The 21,738-nt window shown below is 41.9% G+C and overlaps 2 protein-coding genes across 6 annotated transcripts; one reads left to right on the plus strand and one right to left on the minus strand.

Moving 5' to 3' along the window:
- Nucleotides 1-1,262: 1,262 nt before the first annotated feature.
- On the minus strand, nucleotides 1,263-19,982 carry PABPC1 (poly(A) binding protein cytoplasmic 1). 5 transcript variants are annotated; one of them, XM_025393644.1, is made up of 17 exons: nucleotides 19,939-19,982; nucleotides 18,975-19,127; nucleotides 18,633-18,861; nucleotides 15,351-15,544; nucleotides 15,037-15,152; nucleotides 12,765-12,904; nucleotides 10,412-10,506; nucleotides 9,989-10,126; nucleotides 9,701-9,796; nucleotides 6,777-7,049; nucleotides 6,450-6,540; nucleotides 5,218-5,328; nucleotides 4,982-5,136; nucleotides 3,924-4,008; nucleotides 3,251-3,381; nucleotides 2,639-2,732; nucleotides 1,263-1,711 (listed from the first exon to the last, which is right to left on the minus strand). In XM_025393644.1, the coding sequence occupies exons 3-16, from the start codon at nucleotides 18,823-18,825 to the stop codon at nucleotides 2,640-2,642; spliced, it is 1,911 nt and encodes a 636-aa protein (XP_025249429.1). In that variant the 5' UTR covers nucleotides 18,826-18,861; nucleotides 18,975-19,127; nucleotides 19,939-19,982; the 3' UTR covers nucleotides 1,263-1,711; nucleotide 2,639. The 5 variants fall into 5 exon arrangements, with proteins under 5 accessions (XP_025249429.1, XP_025249433.1, XP_025249431.1 ...); XM_025393648.1 differs by lacking the exon at nucleotides 19,939-19,982 and having other exon boundaries at nucleotides 18,633-18,694; nucleotides 18,970-19,329; XM_025393646.1 differs by lacking the exon at nucleotides 19,939-19,982 and having other exon boundaries at nucleotides 15,447-15,544; nucleotides 18,954-19,234.
- On the plus strand, nucleotides 1,483-20,244 carry LOC112629869 (translation initiation factor IF-2-like). The gene is made up of 2 exons (XM_025393650.1): nucleotides 1,483-1,506; nucleotides 19,210-20,244. Exon 2 carries the CDS (start codon nucleotides 19,267-19,269, stop codon nucleotides 19,903-19,905), a length of 639 nt encoding a protein of 212 aa, XP_025249435.1. The 5' UTR covers nucleotides 1,483-1,506; nucleotides 19,210-19,266; the 3' UTR covers nucleotides 19,906-20,244.
- The last annotated feature ends 1,494 nt before the right edge of the window (nucleotides 20,245-21,738 follow it).

Consider the following 21,738-nt stretch of genomic DNA (forward strand, 5'->3'; position numbering starts at 1 on the left):
CAATCAGCTACCTAACATAGAAAGCTATAACCCAACCTGGCACTAGATTTTGGAACTAGTGTGTGAACTTTATAGATCTGACTTCAAGTGTCTCAAAATAGCCAGCTCTTTTAAATCCTCAAAATCTGAATCATTTTGTATTACAATTTTGAAAAAATAAGGTGTTTCTCTGCCTTCTTAACACAGTGAAGAAAATCTTTCAGAAGAAATTGTAACGAACCACCAGCCCGAGAGGGTATGTCTGCAGTGAGGCAAAACACAAAATAATCAGGATCCCCACTGGATGCACTGTTCTATGCTAAAAGGTAGGAGGGTGGAGTCTGTATTATCTTGAGTTTCAAAAGAAGCCAAAGTGAAAAGCATCCTAGGTACAGAAGCATCAATAGGCTTCATCAGCAGGGAGGGCTGCCACTGTCACAAGCCAGGGTTTTGTTTGGATTTATTTAATCCCAAAGGTTAATAGAATTGTTTATTTAGCATGGAATGAGATAACCACGTTTAACTTAGAAAGCTAACTCTGGCAGTAGTCCAGAGAATGATGGGTTAGAAGTTAAAACTCAAAAGTGTAAACTGCCTGGGTTATCAGTTTTATGCAGATACCCTATACACCCCAGGCTAGATCTTGTAAATCCATCCTCCTAAAAGAACCCCGTATCTTCACCTTTAACAAGTACTTGGGGTATTACACTAAAATTAAGTCACAATCATGAACTACCAAATTAAAGACCTTACAAAAATAAGGTTTAAAACTAATCATAACTTTTAACACTTTAATATTAAAATCATACCAAAGCTTATCTTATCTACATCCTCTTCAAGAGTAGCTGTCATTGTTTTATATGATGTAAGAGTTTAAGCTAATAATCTCATAGCCTAGAAACCTCAATATAATCATAAACTGGCAGGCCAGGCATGGTGGCTCATGCAGGAGGACACCTTGAGCCCAGGAATTCAAGACCAGCCTGGACAAAACAGGAAGACCCCACCTCTACCCGCAAAAAAAAAACCCCATAAACTGGTTTATCTTCAAAAGCTGATGGGTGTCAGTCTTGTAGATGAAATATTAAGATCATAATCCATATGGAAACCTTAACTCATAAAATGCACTACAGGAATTGTCTTGTGCCTTTTACATAAAACCAATAGACCCCTTGAACTTAACAGTACATTTTTCAAAGATTCTTATGTCAGCTCAGCACCATTAAGATATTACCTATTTATGCATGGCAATTATAAAGACTTTGAAAAAAAGCAAAACCGTGCACTGTTTAAGGAATTTTTATTAAAGCAAGAATTTTATAATCCAAATTACGTTTCCTTGCTCAGTTATCAATTCTGTTATTTAAAACAGAACTGACATTTTGAGCTATTCCACAGTAAAGAATTACAAAATTAAAGAAAGGAATGCTTTAAATTTTTGTACTTTGCTGAAAATTCTTTTTCCCAGGGTCTATAAAACATTAATTTGTTTTTATATTTTACTATTTTTTTGTGTTTTTTTTTTTTGTTTTTAAATCAATAAGTAATCTAGGACTAGCATTATGTTTGCTAGACCTGGCATTTGCTCGGTACATAAGGTTCAAAGTTTCCTTTCCTTTTTTTATTTATTTTATATTTTGCAATGTTTTTTTTCCATAATATTTAAGTTTTTCGATGTTTAGATATTTTTCTTCGGTGAAGCACAAGTTTCTTTTCGTGGTCCCTGATCAATCTGTAAATGTTAAAAAAATAAATTAAGACCAGGACTATCACTTGTCAGTAGCAAATTAAAGCCCTTAGCCAAATCCAATGTAGCTGCCTGTTTTTATCTATAGTTTTATTGGAACACAGCCATAACTGTTCATTGGTATATATACTGTATACGGTTGTCGTGACATGGTAACATTGGAACAAGATCATTTCAGAGATAACATGGTCCTCAAAGCCCAAAATATTTCCTATCTGGCCCTTTACAAAAAAGATTTACCAATCCCTGGTCCTGATCCCGGCTGCACTACTCAATTTCTTGGGAGTAATGAAAGACAGCAGTAGAGACCCAAGGACATCACCCGAAAAGGAAAGGTGTAACTATGAAAGCCAACCTGTGACAGGCCATTTAATATATATTACTATACAAAATCTGGCAGGGCGCAGTGGCTCACGCCTTGTAATCTCAAGACTTTGGGAGGCAGAGATGGGCAGATCACTTGAGGTCAGACGTTTCAGACCAGCCTGGCCAACACGGCAAAACCCCGAGTCTAGTAAAAATACAAAACTTAGCTGGGCATGGTGGCATGGGCCTATAATCTCAGCTGCTTGGGAGGCTGAGGCAGGAGAATTGCTTGAACCTAGGAGGCAGAGGTTGCAGTGAGCCGAGATCGCGCCACTGCACTCCAGCCTGGGTGACAGAGCGAAACTCCATTTCAAAAAAAAAAAAAAAACCCTGAAAGTGCTGGGACTTTAAGAATCCAACAGTTAACGGCTAAAATTCCTTTAATTCCTCTATAGTTAGTTCTATTTTTCCTTGAAAAATTAGCAATACATTTAAATGACCTGTAAAATGGTCTTTTACTACGTACATTTCAAAAATATGCTCAACAAACTTAATAAAAGATGAAGAAAATAAGCTTAAAACAATAAACCAGAGGGAAAAGCTCACTTTAAACAGTTGGAACACCGGTGGCACTGTTAACTGCTTTCTGGGCAGCCTCTTTAGCTTGGTGGGCTTGTAGTACAGCTACAGCTTCATCAACCTAAGAAAGGTGCAAACAGATAAACTGGTTCAGGAAAGGAAATAAAGAGTTTCATATTGGTAACATACCAATTCCCAACAAAGATAAGTTTCTTCCCTCAGATGAAAGTATAAATTGTTACGTTAAACTATATACATTCAATTTTGAGTTCCATTACACCATTATTCTAGAATTATGAATCGCCCCCTTGCACTTCTCTTTCCTTGTCCTCCCCATGCTCGAAAAATATTTGTCTCCACTAGAGAAAGCAGCAGCAGTTGAGAGTATGACTGTTGGAGCTGATGGGATTTGAAGCCAGGTTCTGCCACTTAAGAGCTGTGTAGGCATTTGGCAAATTACTCAGCCTGTTTCAGTTTCCCTATCTATAAAATGGGGATAATAGCGCCACAGGTTATTATGCAGACTTTACAATTGTACATGGCTTATATATAACATAAGTGTTCTGTACAATTAAGTCCCCATAAAAAGCCATGTAATAACTGTGTAAAGAGGCAACATGGTAAATAAATTTAAATCACCTTAGAACGGAGTGACTCAGGAGACTCGAGCATATGAAGAAGTTCTGAATTATCAATCTCCAACAACATGCCAGTGATTTTACCAGCAAGAGTAGGGTGCATGGCTTGAATAAGAGGAAACAGCCGTTCACCTAGGAACAGAAACATTCAAAAACTCCCTTCAATAAAAAAAAAGTTTTTAACTGCATTGAATTACCACATTAAACTGGGGTTTAAGAACCATACTTCTGTCTTACGTATATAATAAACCATAATCCACAATTTCATTATGTCTTCATGGGAACAACATAGTTAAGAAAATCAGCCACGAGGCAATTAACTCTTGACATTATCGGCTTGCCAATTAAGCAATGTTACCATTAGATTGTCAAATCGGTGTTCAGGCAAAGTCACAAATTTTCTTCTCATTTGCTTCCAAATTCCTTATCTCAAAAATGTAGTGAGGGCCCACGGTGACTAATGCCCTACTACCCTATTTATTACTAACAATACATTTTCTTATTGGCTTTCCAGTGGTTTTAATTAGGCAGACCAACTGTGTATCATAATCATTCATGCCAATTCAGATCAATTCCCCTGCCCTAGTTGTCAATTTTAGGTACAAACGGTGCCTAAGTGATTCCTATATTTTCTAGTCTCTTTAAACTGGCAAGGTTGAGACGAAAGTACTCACCCAACATTTGCTTTTGCTCTTGAGGAGGGGCAGATGCCAACATGGAAGCAGTCAAAGGTTCCTGACCTTGTACATGAACAGCAGGCTAGACAGAAAATGAGAACTTAAGTTTAAAGCACAGAAAAAAAGGCAAATACAGTCATCAATGGACATCTGCTGAAGTGGTAGACTTCCATCGAAACATGAGGTGGAGAAGTTGAGTGAGTGAATCAGAGGCCAAAGTAGTTATTATATATCATATACTATAGATAAATATATACATTTTTGAGATGGAGTCTCGCTTTTTCGCCCAGGCTGGAGTGCAATGGCGCAATCTTGGCGCACTGCAACCTCCGCCTCCCGGATTCAAGCAACTTTCCTGCCTCAGCCTCCCCAGTAGCTGGGATTACAGGCATGTGCCACACCACGCCTAGTTAATCTTTGTATTTTTAGAGCTGGGGTTTCACCCTGTTGGCCAGGCTGGTCTCAAACTCCTGACCTCAAGTGATCCACCCGCCTCAGCCTCCTAAAGTGCTGGGATTACATATAGGTGTGAGCCACCACGCCCGGCCCATAGCTACTTATAATAGTTGTTTTAGACCAGGCATGGTGATTTAGGATGTGAATTTCCGGCTGCTTGTCCAATTCCTGAAGCATAACACATCTTACGTACTATCACATTAGCAGGATGATCCAGATAGGCTAAACTCTCAAAAATCTATCATGCAGGTGTCTTCACATTTTTTCTTTTGAGACAGAGTCTTGCTGTCACCCAGCAGGGATTACAGCTTGCTGCAGCCTCAAACTCCTGGGCTCAAGCAATCCTCCTGCCTCAGCCTTCCTAGTAGCTGGGACTACAGGCATGTGCCACCACATCCAGCTAGTTTTCTTTGTGGAGACAGGGTCCTGCTATGTTGCCCAGGCTGGTTGGTCCCAAACTCCTGGTCTCAAGCAGTCTGCCTGCCTCAGCCTCCCAAAGTGCTGGGGTTACAGGTGTGAGCCACTGTACCCAGCTGTCTTCACACCTTTGATTTCACCCAAGAAATGTGATTTTTATTAAGAAATCATTAAATCCATACCTGTTGCATTGTAACTTGTGGCTGTGCATTAAGATGTTGCTGAGGATTGCGAACTCCTGCAGCATATTTATACTGTGGAACGGTGCGGACAGCAGGAGTAGCTGCAGCAGCTGCAGCTGCAGGACGTGGACCCATTGTCTGTGTTGATGTGTTAGCTAAAAAATAAGAACGTTTTGTATTTTTATCTTGCTCTTTCAAATTGGTGATCAATTTTTAAAGGAAGGATTAAGACTCACCAACACGCTGTGTTGACATGACTCGTGGAACCTGTGAAGAAGCTGGTCTCATAGTACTAAATGGTGGTCTAGGAGCAGCTGGGCGGATAGCACCGGGCATATTTTGGAATGCTGCATTTTAAAGATTTGAATATACATTAACTGGGAAAATTTACTGACTGAAAAGTGTTCATGCTATTTTCTTCGATCTGAGGTTTGCATAAAAGACTAAAAAGTGACAAAGCTTTTTAAAGCTGAGTCTTACATCTGCCATTTTCCCAGACTCAAGAGCATCAGTAAGTAAAAACATTAATTCATACAGGATGAGTACTTATAAATATACTTGGAACAAAATCATGATAAAATTCTAAGTGCTCCCAGCCGGGCCAACAGGGCAAAATCCCGTCTCTACAAAAAATTTAAAAAATTAGCTGGGTGTGGTGGTGTGTGCCTGTAGTCCCAGCTACTTGGGAGGCTGAGGCCGGAGGATCACTTGAACTCGGGAGATGAAAGCTGCAGTAAACCAAGATCATGCCACTGCACTCCAGCCTGGAAGACAGAGTGAGACTCTGTCTAAAAAAATAAACTCTAAGTGCTCTTGGAATATAACGTACTGTTCCACAGGACAAGACTTAAAATGCCACGACTCTGATTCTCATACATGATTAAATGGAACGAGACCTTTAAAACTGTGGCCTAATAAAATACGAAACTGGCTGGGTACCACAGCTCACGCCTGTACTCTGAACACTTTAGGAGGCTGAGGTGGGCGGATGACCTGAGATCAGGAGCTCGAGACGAACCTGGCCAACATGGTGAAACCCCATCTCTACTAATAATGCATTAAGTTAGCTGGGTGTGGTGGCGGGCACCTGTAATCCCAGCTACTCCAGAGGCTGAGGCAGGGAGAATCGCTTGAACCTGGGAGGTGGAGGTTGCAGTGAGCCGAAATTGAGCCACTGCACTCCAGCCTGGGGCAACAGAGCGAGACTCTGTCTCAAAAATAAATAAATAAATAAATAAATAAATAAAGAAGAGCTGTACCTATTCCCAAAACTCTTTTAAAAGCAAATCAAACCACTGTAGACATTACTATCTTAGCACTGTTTTTAAATGCTATAAAAATGAACATCCATAACCACAAATTACGTGAAATGCAATAGTTAACCTAACATTGATATAGAAGAGCTGTTTTACCCAATGTGTATTTTTAAACTCAATCCCCAACCTTAATTAAAAGAAAAAATACTTACGATGAGGTCTGGCACCCTGAGCAGTCCAGCGAGGACTTGGTCTTAGTTGAGCAATTTGGCTAGGAGGATAGTATGCAGCACGGTTCTGAGTCTGCAGGGAAAAAAAAGCACATGAGTTTATCAGTTGAAGAAAAAAGCAAATAATGCAATAAATTATACGTACTTTTTCAAAACATTTACCAGGCCTTCACACTCAAGCATTTTTTCCAACTCAATCATAATTCACCTTTCTTAATGTTTCACATTTGGGGGGCATGGGGCATAAAAAACACTAGAAATGACCAAATATGAAATCCTTCATGGTTCTGGTTACCTCCTAAAACCTACCTGTGGGATAGCTGCCATGAAGTAACCTGAAGGAGGTGCTGGCTGGTAGGGGTTGATTACAGGGTTGGGCACAGCTCGTACACTTGCCATTCTCTGCATATACTGGTTAGTGAGGTGAGCCTGGCGCTCTTCTTTGCGCTGAGCTAAAGCTACATACAATGGCTTTGTGGCCACAATTCTACCGTTCATTTCTGTAACTGCTTTAGTGGCTTCTTCTGGGGAGGAGAAACATACAAAACCAAACCCTTTGCTGCGACCACCCTCCATCATAACCTATTAAAAGGAAAAAAAAAAAGTTAATGCAATGGTAGAATGAGGCACATAAAAAGAGTATTACAATTTAGACAATGATAAATCACCGAATCAAATAACTAAACCGTATTAATGCTTAATCTTGTATTCACCCATTGAGTTCACAATTTTTCCTTAATACCCAAGTTACTAAGGGCAAACTACACATATGCACTACCCTAGTCAAGCCAAAGAAGTGAAGGCCGCACAGAGACTTTTAAAGATTTTAGATACTGAATTTGATTGTATCTTCAATATTAAAATTATCTAAATAAATACATCCCAGGTCTACTAAATGGGCTTTTGGGCACCACTGGAAGCATTTCCCAATTAAATTGTGACTACTCTAACAATTCAAGCTGACAAGATGCTTTACTATGCCTTTGAGAAAAAAAGTAGTTGCATCTTACAATACCCACATCTTAAAGTTTTCACATTCAAGAGCAGAGGATCCATAAATATTACACTACAAAGAACACTCAAGAGGAAGGTTCCTCTAAAATTGATTGCAAAGACCTTTTAAATGAGAAACGAAGACTTGCAAAGAACCACTCGCTAGGCCAGCAATATATATACGCGTGCTATAAAACTAAATTAACAGTATGCGAGTGGCACAGGAACAAATGGTAATAAAATAAGAGTTCAGGAATATACCCAAGCAATTATGGGAATTCATTGTGTTAAAAGTTAACATTTTAAAGTACTGGGGAAAAAGGACTTTGGGCTACTCAATACATGATACACTGGGACAAATGAAAAAATGTAGAACTCTTATTCACATTACATTGAAAAATCTTAAATGCCAGGTAGATTCTGAGTCTGAATGTAAAATGTAGAAATAGAAAGCCTTTCTAAGATCACACACACACACACACACACACACACACAAACTGAAGTCCATAAAGTGGAAAATCCGAAGAAAACATTTCCAATATAAAACAAATGTTCGGCCGGGCATGGTGGCTCATGCCTGTAATCCTAGCACTTTGGGAGGCCAAGGCGGGTGGATCACCTGATGTCAGGAGTTCAGGACCAGCCTGGCCAACATGGAGAAACCCCGTCCTTACTAAAAATACAAAAATGAGCCAGGCATGGTGGCAGGTGCATATAATCCCAGCTACTCAGGAAGCTGAGGCAGGAAAACTGCCTGAACCCAGGGGGTGGAGGTTGCAGCGAGCTGAGATCGTGCCACTTCACTCCAGCCTGGGTGAAAGAGCAAAACTCCGTCTCAAAAAAATAATAAAACAAATGTTCCCTCAATCAGTAAAAAGACAATCAGCCAGGCACGGTGGCTCGCGCCTGCCCAACACTTTAGGAGATCACCTGAGGTCAGGAGTTGAAGACCAGCTTGCCCAACACGGTGAAATCCCATCTCTACTCAAAATGCCAAAAATTAGCTGAGCGTATGCACGCCTGTAATCCCAGCTTCTCGGGAGGCCGAGGTAGGAGAATCACTTGAACCCGGGAGGCAGAGGCTGCAGTGAGCCGAGATTGCACCACTGCACTCCAGCTCAGGCGAGAGTGAGACTCATCTTTAAAAAAGGCAAAAAATAAAAACATAAAAAATAAACCCTCCTAAGTTTAAGCATTTGCGTTGTGCCACATTAAAAGCACTCTTGGGCTGCATGTGGCCTGCAAGCAGCAGGCTGGACAAGCTTGGCATAAGCCCAGGAAAGGCTGAGGCTGCAGTGAGCTGTGACTGTGCCATGCCCCTGCACTCCAACCTGGGCAACACAGTAAGATCCTGTCTCAAGAAACAGAAAAACATGCATGCTTCATACATTCAAAATATGCTGATGCACAACACTCAATTTAAACAACATCCAGGGAACACACTGAAGACAAAAACATTCAGGAATAAATTATATCATACTCTAAGTACTCTTACATAAAAAGCATAATCTGAAACACAAGACAACCATAGGACTTCCATCTTACTTGTATTCACACACCTTTCCCCTAACATTTCCTCACTCTCACAGAAGCTTCCTCGGGCTTGCCAGGAAAAGCTGACTAGAAAGATCAGCCACAGCATCATTCCAGTTCAGTTGAGTTGTAATTTTTTCTATGCACTCTTCCCCAACCCCAGCAGAATTACATATGCACAAAACTTTGCATATAGAGGGACTCTTGGCCCACGGACACTAGACAAAAACATCTAGAAGAAAACTTCTTAAATCAAGATTTCAGAATCTGTACTAGAATACTACTGTTGTGTTTCTTAATCTCTCATTTCAAGTAAAAGAAAATATGATCTCTATTCTTACTGCTAGGGGGCAGGGGAAGGAATTGGGGCTTGACTACCCAGAATGAATTGTAGACATGAACAAACAGATCAGAACTATACTAACAATTATAAGTCCCTAATAAATTGCTTTAGTAAAATGACTAATTGTTGGAATACTGCATATCATGTGAGGATTATCATTCGACCTTAGCAAAGAGTTCAGCACTTGCCATTTACAAGTTAACCCTTAGGCTACGACAACTACTTCAAATGTGAATATAAGTTTTAGAAGTAACGAAGCAAACACCTCTCTAGTGGCTATAATTAATGCAAAATTTATATACATATATCTACATGTATGAATTTTAATCAAACCTCAAAAAAACTGCACCATATGTTTTCTTACCTTTGCACTAGTGATTGTACCAAATGGAGAAAACTCTTTCCGGAGACGTTCATCATCAATACCATCATCAAGATTTTTCACATAAAGATTAACACCCTAAAAAGAAGAAAAGAAAACTATAGAAAAAGAAAACCATGGTGGTACCTAATTACATCTCCTATTATTTTATCCCATGTTTCTTCTCCTATTCCCCTCTCAAACCCTCCAGTTACCTGGGAGTAACTGAAATCAACATAAAATAGGTTTCCTCATCCCTGTCTTATTTTGCTTGTTCAATTAAAAATGAACCTGGTATCTGGTGATCCTATCTTGCTTCATCTGTTCAAATTTGCGCTTAAGTTCCGTCTGCCGTTCCACCTTTTTCTGAGCTCGACCAACGTAAATTTGTTTTCCATTGAGCTCCTTTCCATTCATCTCATCCACAGCCTTCCAAAAAAAAAAAAAATCACAAAACTTTCAACTTATAGTTCATTTCCTTAACAGTTAAGACGAATTTGTTAAGTCACAAAAGCTAAAGACAAACCCATCCCAAAATCTCAAGGTTTTGGGACAACATAGGTTACCAATTTATACTCTCAAAGCTAATGCATAAAATGCAAATAACTGAAAATATAAGAACATGTAAAATAGCTATTAGTATGCACATAAACTTCAACACAAGAGCAACTCAACTTTGCACCCCCTTCTTCCTGCTGAATACAGACCACTTACTTTCTGTGCATCTTCATGCCTTTCAAAGCTTACAAATCCAAATCCTTTGGATTTTCCACTTTCATCAGTCATTACTTTCACACTTAAGGCAGGCCCTAAAAAATTTTTTTAAATAAATCAAAAATATTCCATACAATATTCATGTTATACATTTCAAATTTCAATATGCAAAGACAAAGCCACGAAAAAAATGAGATAAAATTTCAAAACTCCATAAATTGACTCCTCCCTCCCACCTTGAAAGACCCTTTATTATTAAGAAGGTAAATACCTTCCCTCCCCTGAAGGATTCCTCCTTCCATTTAAGGAGGTTTACTTTAAATGGCTGTAGAAAGTTTCATTCTCAGCTCTAGCACAAAACAGAGTTGCGTTTTTTACCCAATAATTTGAAGCCTTCCCTTTTCTATATAGTATCTCATTCCATCACCCAGGCTGGAGTGTAGTGGCACAATGAATAAGCTCACTTTAACCTCAACTCCTGGGCTCAAGTGATCCGCCTGCCTCAACTTACCGAGTAGCTGGAACTACTGGCCCACATACCACCATGCTTGGCTAACTTACTTTTTGTAGAGAGAGGGTCTTGCCATGTTGCCCAGGCTAGTCTCAAACTTGTGGCTTCAAGTGATCTTCCTTCCTTGACCTCCCCAAACGCTAGGGTTACAGGCATGAGCCACTGTGCCAGACCAATTTGATTTTCTTTGTATCAATTAAGACTCAAGTATTTATTAAGCCTTGGCCTACCTGACTTTCAATAGGGAGTGGAGGGAATACATGGTTGGACTCTTTGGTAAGACACAGGTGATTTAGGAATTTGAAAGACAGGAAAAAAAATTTTTTTTTAAAGACACAGGTGAATTACCTGGAGGAGAAAGCATTTATTTCTGAAGACATGTTTTCCCCTAACTCCCTCTAAAGTGGGAGAGATAAGTAACTGAGGCAGGTGATCTCTCAAGCAAGTGGGGCAGAAAAGGTTAAAAATCACATTTGATTACAAAAATTTAGAAGACGTATGGGCCAAGGCAGATTTTCTTCTGAATGTGCCTCTCTCCTGAGGCCAAAGAAAATACGACATATTCACATATTTGTGGTCAACTTATGCAGCATTACTCATGGGATAGGTAGTTAACAACATCAACTTTTACAAATAGCTTCTAATTAAAAGATATTAAGAAACACGATAGTTGAAATATATAAAAGACAGTAGCTAAAAACAATTTGGGGGTTGAGCTGTGAAACATGATGTCACTTTCTACATTTTATATTATCTTTGTGCAAAATGGTATGTTTTTTGCTCTAGTGGAGGGCTCAATGTGATATGCTAGCATGGCAATAAGCTATTACATTTCCTGGCCAGGCGCAGTGGCTCACATCTGTAATCCCAGCACTTTGGGAGGCCGAGGTGGCTGGGATCACTTGAGGTCAGGAGTTGGAGACCAGCCTGGCCATCATGGTGAAACCCCGACTCTACTAAAAGTACAAAAATTAGCTGGGCATGGTGGCGCACACCTTTAATCCCAGCTACTCAAGGAGGAGATAGGAGAATTGCTTGAACCTGGGAGGTGGAGGTTGCAGTGAGCCAAGATCACGCGACTGTGCTCTCCAGCCTGGGTGACAGAGCAAGAGTCAAAAAAAAAAAAAAAAGTACTAGATTTAGTATTATATTTCCAAATTCTTTATTATTTGACATACTAAAAAAAGCAAGCCACCTCTAAGTTCAACAAAAAGTGCAAAGGGCAGGGTCAAGCAAATCATCTGCACGTGTACGCTTAAAAGTTATTTTCTGTTACATCCCTACCTAAACTAAGGCTGGTATGTGCTTCATTAATTTCAAGTTTTACGAAGTTATTTTTAAATGCAGGAAATAAGTATTTTAAATCCCAAGGAATCACTGGAAAATCTGGATTTTTGGCTTCATTGCTGAAAATCATTGTTTTAAACTGCTTAAACATGATGTTACTTAAACTGACCAGCTTTATTGTCCTATGAGACTGCATTCCACTGTAAGCTGGCTGTGTCAAATGTATGCTTCTGACGACACGGGATCTCTAATCACACACACGTGCACACACACATATATATATCTCCAGCCTCTTAATGTAAAATATTTTAAAATCTGTCCTAATTACTTAGTCATATCTTACTGTGCGAATCTAATGCTATTAACCTTTAACCTGGATAGAATTCTATTTATGTGTAATAGATGGCCAGCAGCTTAATTCTAATAACCACAAATATTTTAAAGTACCACGTAAGTCTAATTTTATTGCCTTTTTTAGTATAAAGTAATAGCTAAAATTAACATTGAGCACTAATTCAGAACTTTGTGTGTAAAAATTTAATTAAGACACATTACCAAACTTGCCAAAGAGATCCTTAAGGCGCTCATCATCCATGTCTTCTCCAAAATTCTTGATGTAAACATTGGTGAATTCTTTTGCCCTAGCTCCAAGTTCAGCTTCTCGTTCTTTACGAGACTTAAATCGTCCAACAAATCTAAGATATACAAGGACTATAACATTAGATACTATTTTATAAAGTTCAAATTAATTAAGCCTGATGGTTGGTTTTGTTATTGTTACTGAGAATATTCAGAATCCCTAATAAAGAGCACTCTACAAAAGAGAAATGGGGCCATAATTTAAGATATGACACCATGAAATACATGAATAAACCTCTAACTACAATCACAAAAAAGGAAACTTTTAATACACACTTCTCTAGCTACCCCAGGGTTAAAGGGATCACTCCCATCAATACAAATGAGTGGAAGTGCATGTGTACCGTGCCAATAAAAAGACCTCTATCAAATTAAAAAGCTTTCATCGTCATTTCAAAGTGGCCGTTGCGCTTTCTCTGCCATCTCCTAGAATAAAAATTTAAACTTCCCAATCCTGTACTCTAACATACAACAGCCTGACATAACTGCAGCATTTTCAACAAAATGACACTAAAATTTAATTTTTCCTGAATGTAACAGTAGTAATTCACAACAAGGATCACTGGGCTAGGCAGTGGCTCACACCTGTAATCCCAGCACTTGGGGAGGCCAAGGTGGCATAATCACTGGAGCCCAGAAATTCAAGTTCAGCCTGGCCAACATGGTGAAACTGTCTCTACTAAAAATACAAAAATTAGTTGGGTGTGGTGGTGTACACCTGTAATCCCAGCTACTTGGGAGGCTAAAGTACGAGAATCACTAGAACCCGGGAGGCAGAGGTTGCACCACTGCACTCCAGCCTGGGCAAGAGAGCAAGACCATGTTTCAAAAAAATAAAAATAAAAAGAATAAGTATCACTGAAGAAGAAAAGGTAGCACGTGTTAGTCATAGCATATTGTAATACACAGCAAAGCAGAAGGAAAAACCATCTTCCATAATCTAACCCTAGTCATCTAAATCTCCTTATCTCTAACCTAGCTTTGGAATAAAAAGTAAAATAAAAATAATTGCCTTATCTCCCCACAAAATATGGTTGGTCTTCACTATGCTGTTAGTTTCATAAATGTTCTCAAAGGGAGTGTATTTCATTGTGGGCATCACTTTCTGCTTTGTAAATAAAGCTGCAACTTTTTTAAGAGACAAGGTCTTGTTACTTTGCCCTGGCTAGAGTGTAATAACTGTTCATAGGCACAACCACAGCACACTACAGTCTTGGCTCAAGCATCCTGCCTCAGCTTCCCAGTGGCTGGGAAGAAAGGCACACTGCAGTAAAGCTGAAACTTTATGAAAGACACTTTGTGTACTTCTTCTTAGGACAGTTACAAATTTCCAAAAGAGTTATATCACTTTCACTCCAAACAGCAATACAGCATTCTTTTCTGGATCCTGCCAGGGTTGGGCTTGCTTTTTTTTCTCCTAAAGCACTGGTGACAGGCATTTGTGAGTACTAATTTTTTTTTTTAGACAGAGTTTCAATCTTGTCACCCAGGCTGGAGTGCAATGGCGCAATCTCAGTTCACTGCAACCTCCGCCTCCTGGGTTTAAGTGATTCTCCTGCCTCAGCCTCTCGAGTAACTAGGATTACAGGCATGTGCCACCACGCCCGGCTAATTTTGTATTTTTAGTAGAGATGGGGTTTCTCCATGTTGATCAGGCTGGTCTCAAACTCCCAACCTCAGGTGATGGGCACGCCTCAGCCTCCCAAAGTGCTAGGATTACAGGCATGAGCCACCGCGGCCAGACTTGTGAGTAACGTATGTCTCTCATTTTACAGTACTTAAGAGCAAATTATTTTGAGTTTCCTCACCTATAAAATGGGCTAATTTAACCAGTACCTCAAGAATTATATTAGGTCTGAATTCCTCATTTTTCACTAATGCACTGATTTTGAAAAAGCTTCATATTTCTGTTTACCTATCTTCTGTTTTCCTTTTGGCATGAATGTTAATTATACTAAACCTGTTATTTGTATGTTATACTTATTGTGTAAAAACTTCAATTATAAAAATCTAGATTAGCTTATTTTCACTCCAGTACAACTGTATTCAATTTTCTTGTTATTCATCTTTATTTTTATTCTTTTGTCTTACGTGTATCTAACTTCTCCCTGACAAATATTAACTTAAAATGAATGATTTAGAATTATTAAAAATAAGATTCAAAATATGATTAGTTATTTATACTTACACTTTGCGATCATTTAGGAGCATTCCATTCATTTTTTCAATAGCTCGTTCAGCTGCTTCCTGCGTCTCAAAGTGTACAAATCCATAGCCCTTGGAACCATTTTCATCACAAACCACCTAGGGAAAAACGTATACCCATTTTTCTTTATTTGCTATTGATTTAACATTTGTTCAGTGTTGAGAAACAACCTGTTAGCCATCTAACCTGGATATTTGTGAAATAAAGATATCCATTACAGCACAGTTCCTATTTCAAGCACTAAACTAAAAGTAGCTCAACAATATAAACATGTTTACCGGACATTTTTGGCTTACCTTACATGAAAGGATGTTACCAAAAGCAGAAAATGTATCATACAGTGCTTTATTATCAATGGATTTGTCCAGATTTTTAATGAATATGTTGCCTACTCCACTTTTGCGAAGTGATGGATCACGCTGAGACCACATGATGCGTACTGGTTTGCCCTTTATAACATCAAAATTCATGGTGTCCAAAGCACGCTCCGCTGCAGGAAAGACATTTTCAGAGTCAATATTATTTTTGCTGGCTACTTTACATAAACTATGGTGAGTGGAGTGGGTGGACACATGGTCTCACAGTTGAACACTTCCTCTTTAAGCTTCAAGATGGCTAGACCTTTTCAAGTATCACACACTAGTGTAGGACCTAAATTGTATAAAGCAAAGACAAATACCAGAAGCCCCCGAAATTTCTCACATATAAAAGGATGCCATATTGCTAATAATTAATGAGTTCCTGAAGCAATCTCTTGCCTTAATTGCCATTAAATCTAGAAGTACTTTTTTTCCCTAGTTAACAAAATCCAAATTCCTTCACATATGACCCATTTAATAGTATAAGACATTACCCAATAGATTTATCTACAAGCTGGAAGTAGTTTACAGATTTAAATAGTTTAACTTCTTCCCAACTACTTGCTAAAATTGATCATTTCATTGCTAATGACTAACAATATTATACGAAAACCAGTCCATTTCCTAAAAAATGAAAGTTTCTTAATTATTGGGAGGAGGGAGGATTTCAGTGATTCATGGCACAACTTCCATTTAAGAAAATGAAAGGCTAGACCAAGATTTGAATCATGCTTTCAAAAGCTAATGTGAAGTTGGACATACTCGGTTTCATAATCACAGAATTTTAAAAACACCAGGTCTGCAATATTCAGAAATCACTATTAACGCTTTCTTGACACATAAAATCAATTTCACTTTAGATCGCTGATTTTCTTAACAATTGATTTAGTTATTTCTGAATAGTGCTAGAAAATTTCAAAATCTACAATTAATTTCAGGGTCTATAAAGGATTGAATTGGATGTATTCCTGTACCATTAAAGGCTCTAAATGAAATAACACATCCTTAAATGAAAAGACTGGTCCCCCAAGAGAGGAAAAACAGTCCCTTTTAAGTCCTGAAACCATTTCCACAAATTCCATGCCAATGTAAATTTAAAATTATTCACAGGACCAATTTTCCAGCCACCTTTTTTATAAATGAAAGTTCCAGTTTCTAGAATATAGTGATAATCAGCTGTTAGCTCATTATCAAGTGACCACACCTACTCAGCTTCCCTAGTTGTTTTTTTTTTTTTAGCTGACTTTGCTTGAGCTATTTTTCAATGAGTCACCTCTTCCTATGAAATTGAAAACTGGTCACTTTCAGAAGCTATTCTGCCTATCAATGTAGCAATAAGGTTTTAAAAAAATAAGAACAAGAAATCCACTGAATTAGTTGGATGGCAAATTGTACACACAGAACTAGACAAATGGAAAACTGCCATATTCTTTTCAGTAGTTAGGGTACTGGTCTTACTGGTACAGACTGATAATATATACTGTACACTGTAACCACGGCAACCTGAAGTTCAACTCTTCGAACCCCAAGAAACGTAAAAACTGTTTTTTGGATTTAAAAACGTCAAGTTGAGAAAGAGTAACACTTTCAAGTTACCATTTTACGGTCTCTAGAATTCATTCCCGTCTTTTCTCTACCAACTCTTAGGTTGTGATAACCTGTCCCAAAGTTATCTACCCGCATCTGACACGCATTGATACATCCTGCCTAAAGTTGACAAGAACTGTTATGAAGTGACATTTGGAGTTACTGCTTACAGAGCAAAAGGGCAGGAAACCTGCAGTGCAGTTTTACAACTTCTGGCTCTGTGTCACTCAATATTCGCTTCCAAAATCAGTATCAATTTTACACAGTGAAGAGCTGATCAGTAACCTAAGTTCTACTGAATGAATGTTAATAGAAGCTTAAATTCCACCCTTAAGGCATTTTCTACTAAAATAAAAATGAATTCTTATTTCTATTATTTGACACATATTCAAGTGGCCAGCCTGTAGGGGGGAAAAAGGCAAAATTGGGCTGTAAAATGGAATGAAGCTGACTTCTCAAAGCCAATTGATCTAAAGACAAATCCTAGCAACTCAACAGACCATCATAGACATTATCTGTTTACAAAATTGTATTTCTGTTAACTGTTTAGCTTCCAAATAAAAGCACAAAGTTAGCTGCATTTCCCCCCCATAAATTTCAAGCTCAATTTAATCTCTGTTGGTTTGTACTCAGTCATTTCCCAAGATCTACAAGTATCATGGGCCACTTTTTTTAAAAAAAAAAGAGAAACTTGAAGTTCTTGCATGCTACAGGTAAGACTGGTCCAGTTGGAATTAAAGTAATATTTTATAGCCAAAATTGACTATTTTATAAAGAAAAGCCCCTCAAAACGACAAGAACTATTTCAGAAGGTAACATATAATATACTCGAAAACTACCAGTATTGTGAATCTAAGGTAAAATTTAACTAAACATGGTCTAAGTTGCCTGAGAAAACTGGCCTTCAAAGTGGTCGGCTCCCACAACCCCTCCTCCCACTCTGCCCTTTTAATGTTAAAGAAATGCTTGATCTAGGGGAAACCCCCAAATGCACGTCTCCAGTAAATTCCATTTCTAGATCCATCAGTCACTGATGAGTTCTGGGGAGTGGACTCACAAGCCTGAGGACCACCACCACACCACACATCGCCACAGGAACTTTATTCTAAGGCCTGGTGGCTCCCCCAGGCGACTGGGCCAGGAGCAGGAGCAGGCCTCGGGCCTGCGAGGTTACAGGGTTCAACACGTGGTATTTTTTGAGCACCGAACTGCACTTCCTCCCCAGGCTGGGGCGCCGGCAGGAGCTCCGGGTGGTGGGAGCGCCTCCACCTCTTATCCACGAAGGGAGCTCAGCGCTCAACGTCCCAGAATCCCGGGGCCACCGGCGGGAGCGCGGCGGAGGAACCGAATCTACCCACCCTCCCGGCGCGTCATCACCCTAAAGTTTGAGAGCGTCTGAGGCCGAGAAAATGGTCGCAAAGGAGGAAGTAGCCGGGCGTGCGGCTGCCGGCAGCGCGAGTCCCCGCCGGTTCGGGGAACGTGACTCCAGGGGCCCCGGCGCCTTCCCGCTGGCCGTCGCGGGGTGACATGCCCTCCCGCCCCCCGCCCCGGGCCCGCCGGCCTACCCCGCCCGCCGCCGCCGCCCGAGCCTCATGGCCGCCCGCCCGCCCGACCGCGGAGCCCGGCGCTCACCGTCCGCCGGCTGCTGGAAGTTCACATACGCGTAGCCCAAGGAGCGGCGGGTGATCATGTCCCTGCAGACCCGGATGGAGAGGATGGGCCCGGCCGGGCTGAACTTCTCGTAGAGCATCGCCTCGGTCACGTCGGGGTGGAGGTCCCCCACGTAGAGCGAGGCCATGGGGTAGCTGGGGGCGCTGGGGTTCATCTCGGCACGGCTGCCCGCAGGGCCACAGGCCGCGACCTTTCCGTGAGAGGAGGAGAGCGAGTGCCGGGGCTGGGGGCCGGAGCCGGGGGGAGGGGAGCGGGAGCAAGCGCAGAGGGACAAAAATCAACCGGAATTGAAAACTACTCAACGGCCGCAGAACGGGGTCGATCCACTGCCGCTGGCTGCCGGCTGCCGGCGGGGAGGGAGGGTGGCGGTGTCGGGTCCGGGCAGCGGGAAGGCCTCGGTCTCTTGGTTCCTTCTTGGAGCTGCTGCGGGGCCGCGGGCGGGCGGGTCGGTCTCGGCTGCTTCACCGGGTTATTTTATAAAAGAGGAAGAAAAAAAAATAAAAGTCTCCGGCGGGGGAGACGCGGATTTTTTGTAAATTTTTTTGGGGTTTTTTAAAAGATTTTTTTAGATTTTTTTTGGATTTTTTAATAATAAATGTGTGTTCCGAGCCCGGAGCACACACTCCGCACTCTCAGCACTAACCGCCGGGGAGAAGGGGAAGCACCGCCTCCTGCACCCTGTACTTATACCCCCCGCCGCACTCGCCCCGCCCCCGCGCGTCTGACGCCAGGGCCCTACGCGAGCGTCAGCGCCGAAGGAGGAGGAGACGCGGAGGCCAGGGGGAGGAGGGAAGAGAAAACAGCAGGAAAGAGCAGAGAGGAAGGGAGAGGTGGCGGCGGCGGAGGCTGCGTTGTGGGGGTGGGGCTGGGGCGAAGGGGCGGGGCTTCTGCGCAGGCGCCGCGGCCGGGGAAGCGGAGCTCGCGCTGCGTCGCGTCCGTGGGGGAGGGGAGGGCGGCACGCGGGCGGTCCTCGGGGGTGTCGGCTGAGGCGGCCCCACCTTCCGCCCCGCCCTCCCCCGCCTCCACCAGGAGGAGCGTTAACCCGTCACCGCGGCGGTGGGCGGTGCAAGGGGCTTCCGGGTTCCTACGCGCTAACCACCCCCCACGTGCGCGGCCGCTTGGGGTCTCTTCCCGCCGCGGCCGGCCCGGCTTCTCTCACCCCAGCTCCGAGGGACGCCGGGCACGGGTGAGCGGGCGTGGTCCCCTCCGGGCCCGGTTTCCGAAACGTGCGTAGATGGATCCGGGGTGGCTCCCCGCTCTCTCCTACCCGGACCGCACTACGAGTCCCAGCGGGCACCGCCGCCACGCGCGTCGGCCGCAGAAGCGGTGCCTGCTGGGAGCTGGAGTCCCCAACGGCCGCGGCGCTCGCTGACCCCAACTGGCTGCGGGGGTCGTGGCCGCCCGCTCCGGGACCCGCAACCGTCCTGCGCCCCGGACCCCGGCGCCAACCCGCGAAGCTCCCGGCGGGGAGTTGGGTTGGGGGAGGGAGAGAGAGGGGAGGGCCCCTCGGGTTCCTCGTCCTCTGCTTTTCCAGCCCGATCCTCCTCCGTGTCTTCACTGGAGATTGTCGTTGGTCAAAGTGGATTTAATTTGGGATAGCTGTATTGGGGGTCTTTGATCACTTCTTACCTTAAGGTGCTAGATTGGAGTCAGTGATTTGTGCTGCTTCTGCCAGACATTTCTTGGCGATAGAAACCAGGAGTGGAGAAAAATGAATGTTTTTCCTGAAAGTATGGGTTTGTCATAATCACTACTATATGGCACCACAGCCCTGCAACCAGACAAAATTAGGAATAGTCTAAAACAACCTCATTATAGATAAATAAAACAATTCTGCACATTAGTAGTGGGTTTTAATAGGAATGCTAAATTTAACGAATTGATAGTAATAAAAATCGGCTGTAGGAATGACATTAAATCAACATACAAATTCCACTCGAAAGTAGTAAAGTGCTTTTACAGTTTTTAAAGCACTTGCGTAAACATACTATCATTTGTTCCTGAGAGCAATCTTGTGTGGGAGGTGGAGCAAGTAGTAATAATTTTATTTTACTGTTAAGGGAACAGTCTCAAAGAAGTTAAATGACTGTCCAATTTATTCTTTAATTCAATAAACTTTAATGGATGCCAACTGTATTGCTAGATGTGGAATTAAGTACTTTTTGTTCTCATTTAAATAGAATTTAAACCAGTGGAATCCCACATAAATACTATTTTGCTCCTATTAGGAAGAAGATAAAATGTGACCGGGCATGGTGGCTCACGCCTGTAATTCCAACACTTTGGGAGGCTGAGGCATGCGGATCACTTGAGGTCAGGAGTTCAAGACCAGCTTGGCCAACATGGTGAAACCCCGTCTCTTAATACAAAAAGTAGCCGGGCACGGTGGCTCATCCCTGTAATACAGCACTTTGGGAGGCTGAGGGGGGCAGATCACGAGGTCAAGAGATCGAGACCATCCTGGCCAACATGGTGAAACCCTGTCTCTACTAAAAATACAAAAATTAGCTGGGCATGGTGGCGTGCACCTATAGTCCCAGCTACTCAGGAGCCTCAGTCAGGAGAATCGCTTGAACCCAGGAGGCGGAGGTTGCAGTGAGCCAGGATCGTGTCACTACACTCCATCCTGGTGACAGAGTGAGACTCAAAAAATAAAAATAAAAACAGTAGTTAGGCTTCCAGGGCAGCTTGACAGGCAATGATGCCCTGGATGGTAAGTGGAAGCATTCTCATCACTAGAAAAGGATATTAGTGCTTTGTAGGAGAATACGTAGTTTGGGAAGGGAGTCAGTCATTAGGATGTCCATGCAGCTGTGGCTCTTGGGTTTAGTAGATGTCATTGTCATATTTTATGGAGGTACAGTTGAGTAAGTGCAAGGGAAAGTAGAAGCAAAGTCCATCCCTGGGGAAAGGCAACTGCTATTTAATAGAATAGGAGAGAGAGTCAGAGCCCAGGAGGAAACAGGAGTGGGATCTGGAACTGAAACCAAGAACCTGTTCCCTTCATCCATCCATCACCAGCCGGCTCCTTTCGCTCAGATCAGAAACTGGTCAATTCGGATCAAAA

The sequence above is a fragment of the Theropithecus gelada genome, chromosome 8, assembly GCF_003255815.1.
Source record: "Theropithecus gelada isolate Dixy chromosome 8, Tgel_1.0, whole genome shotgun sequence".
Classification (NCBI taxonomy): Eukaryota; Metazoa; Chordata; class Mammalia; order Primates; family Cercopithecidae; genus Theropithecus; species Theropithecus gelada.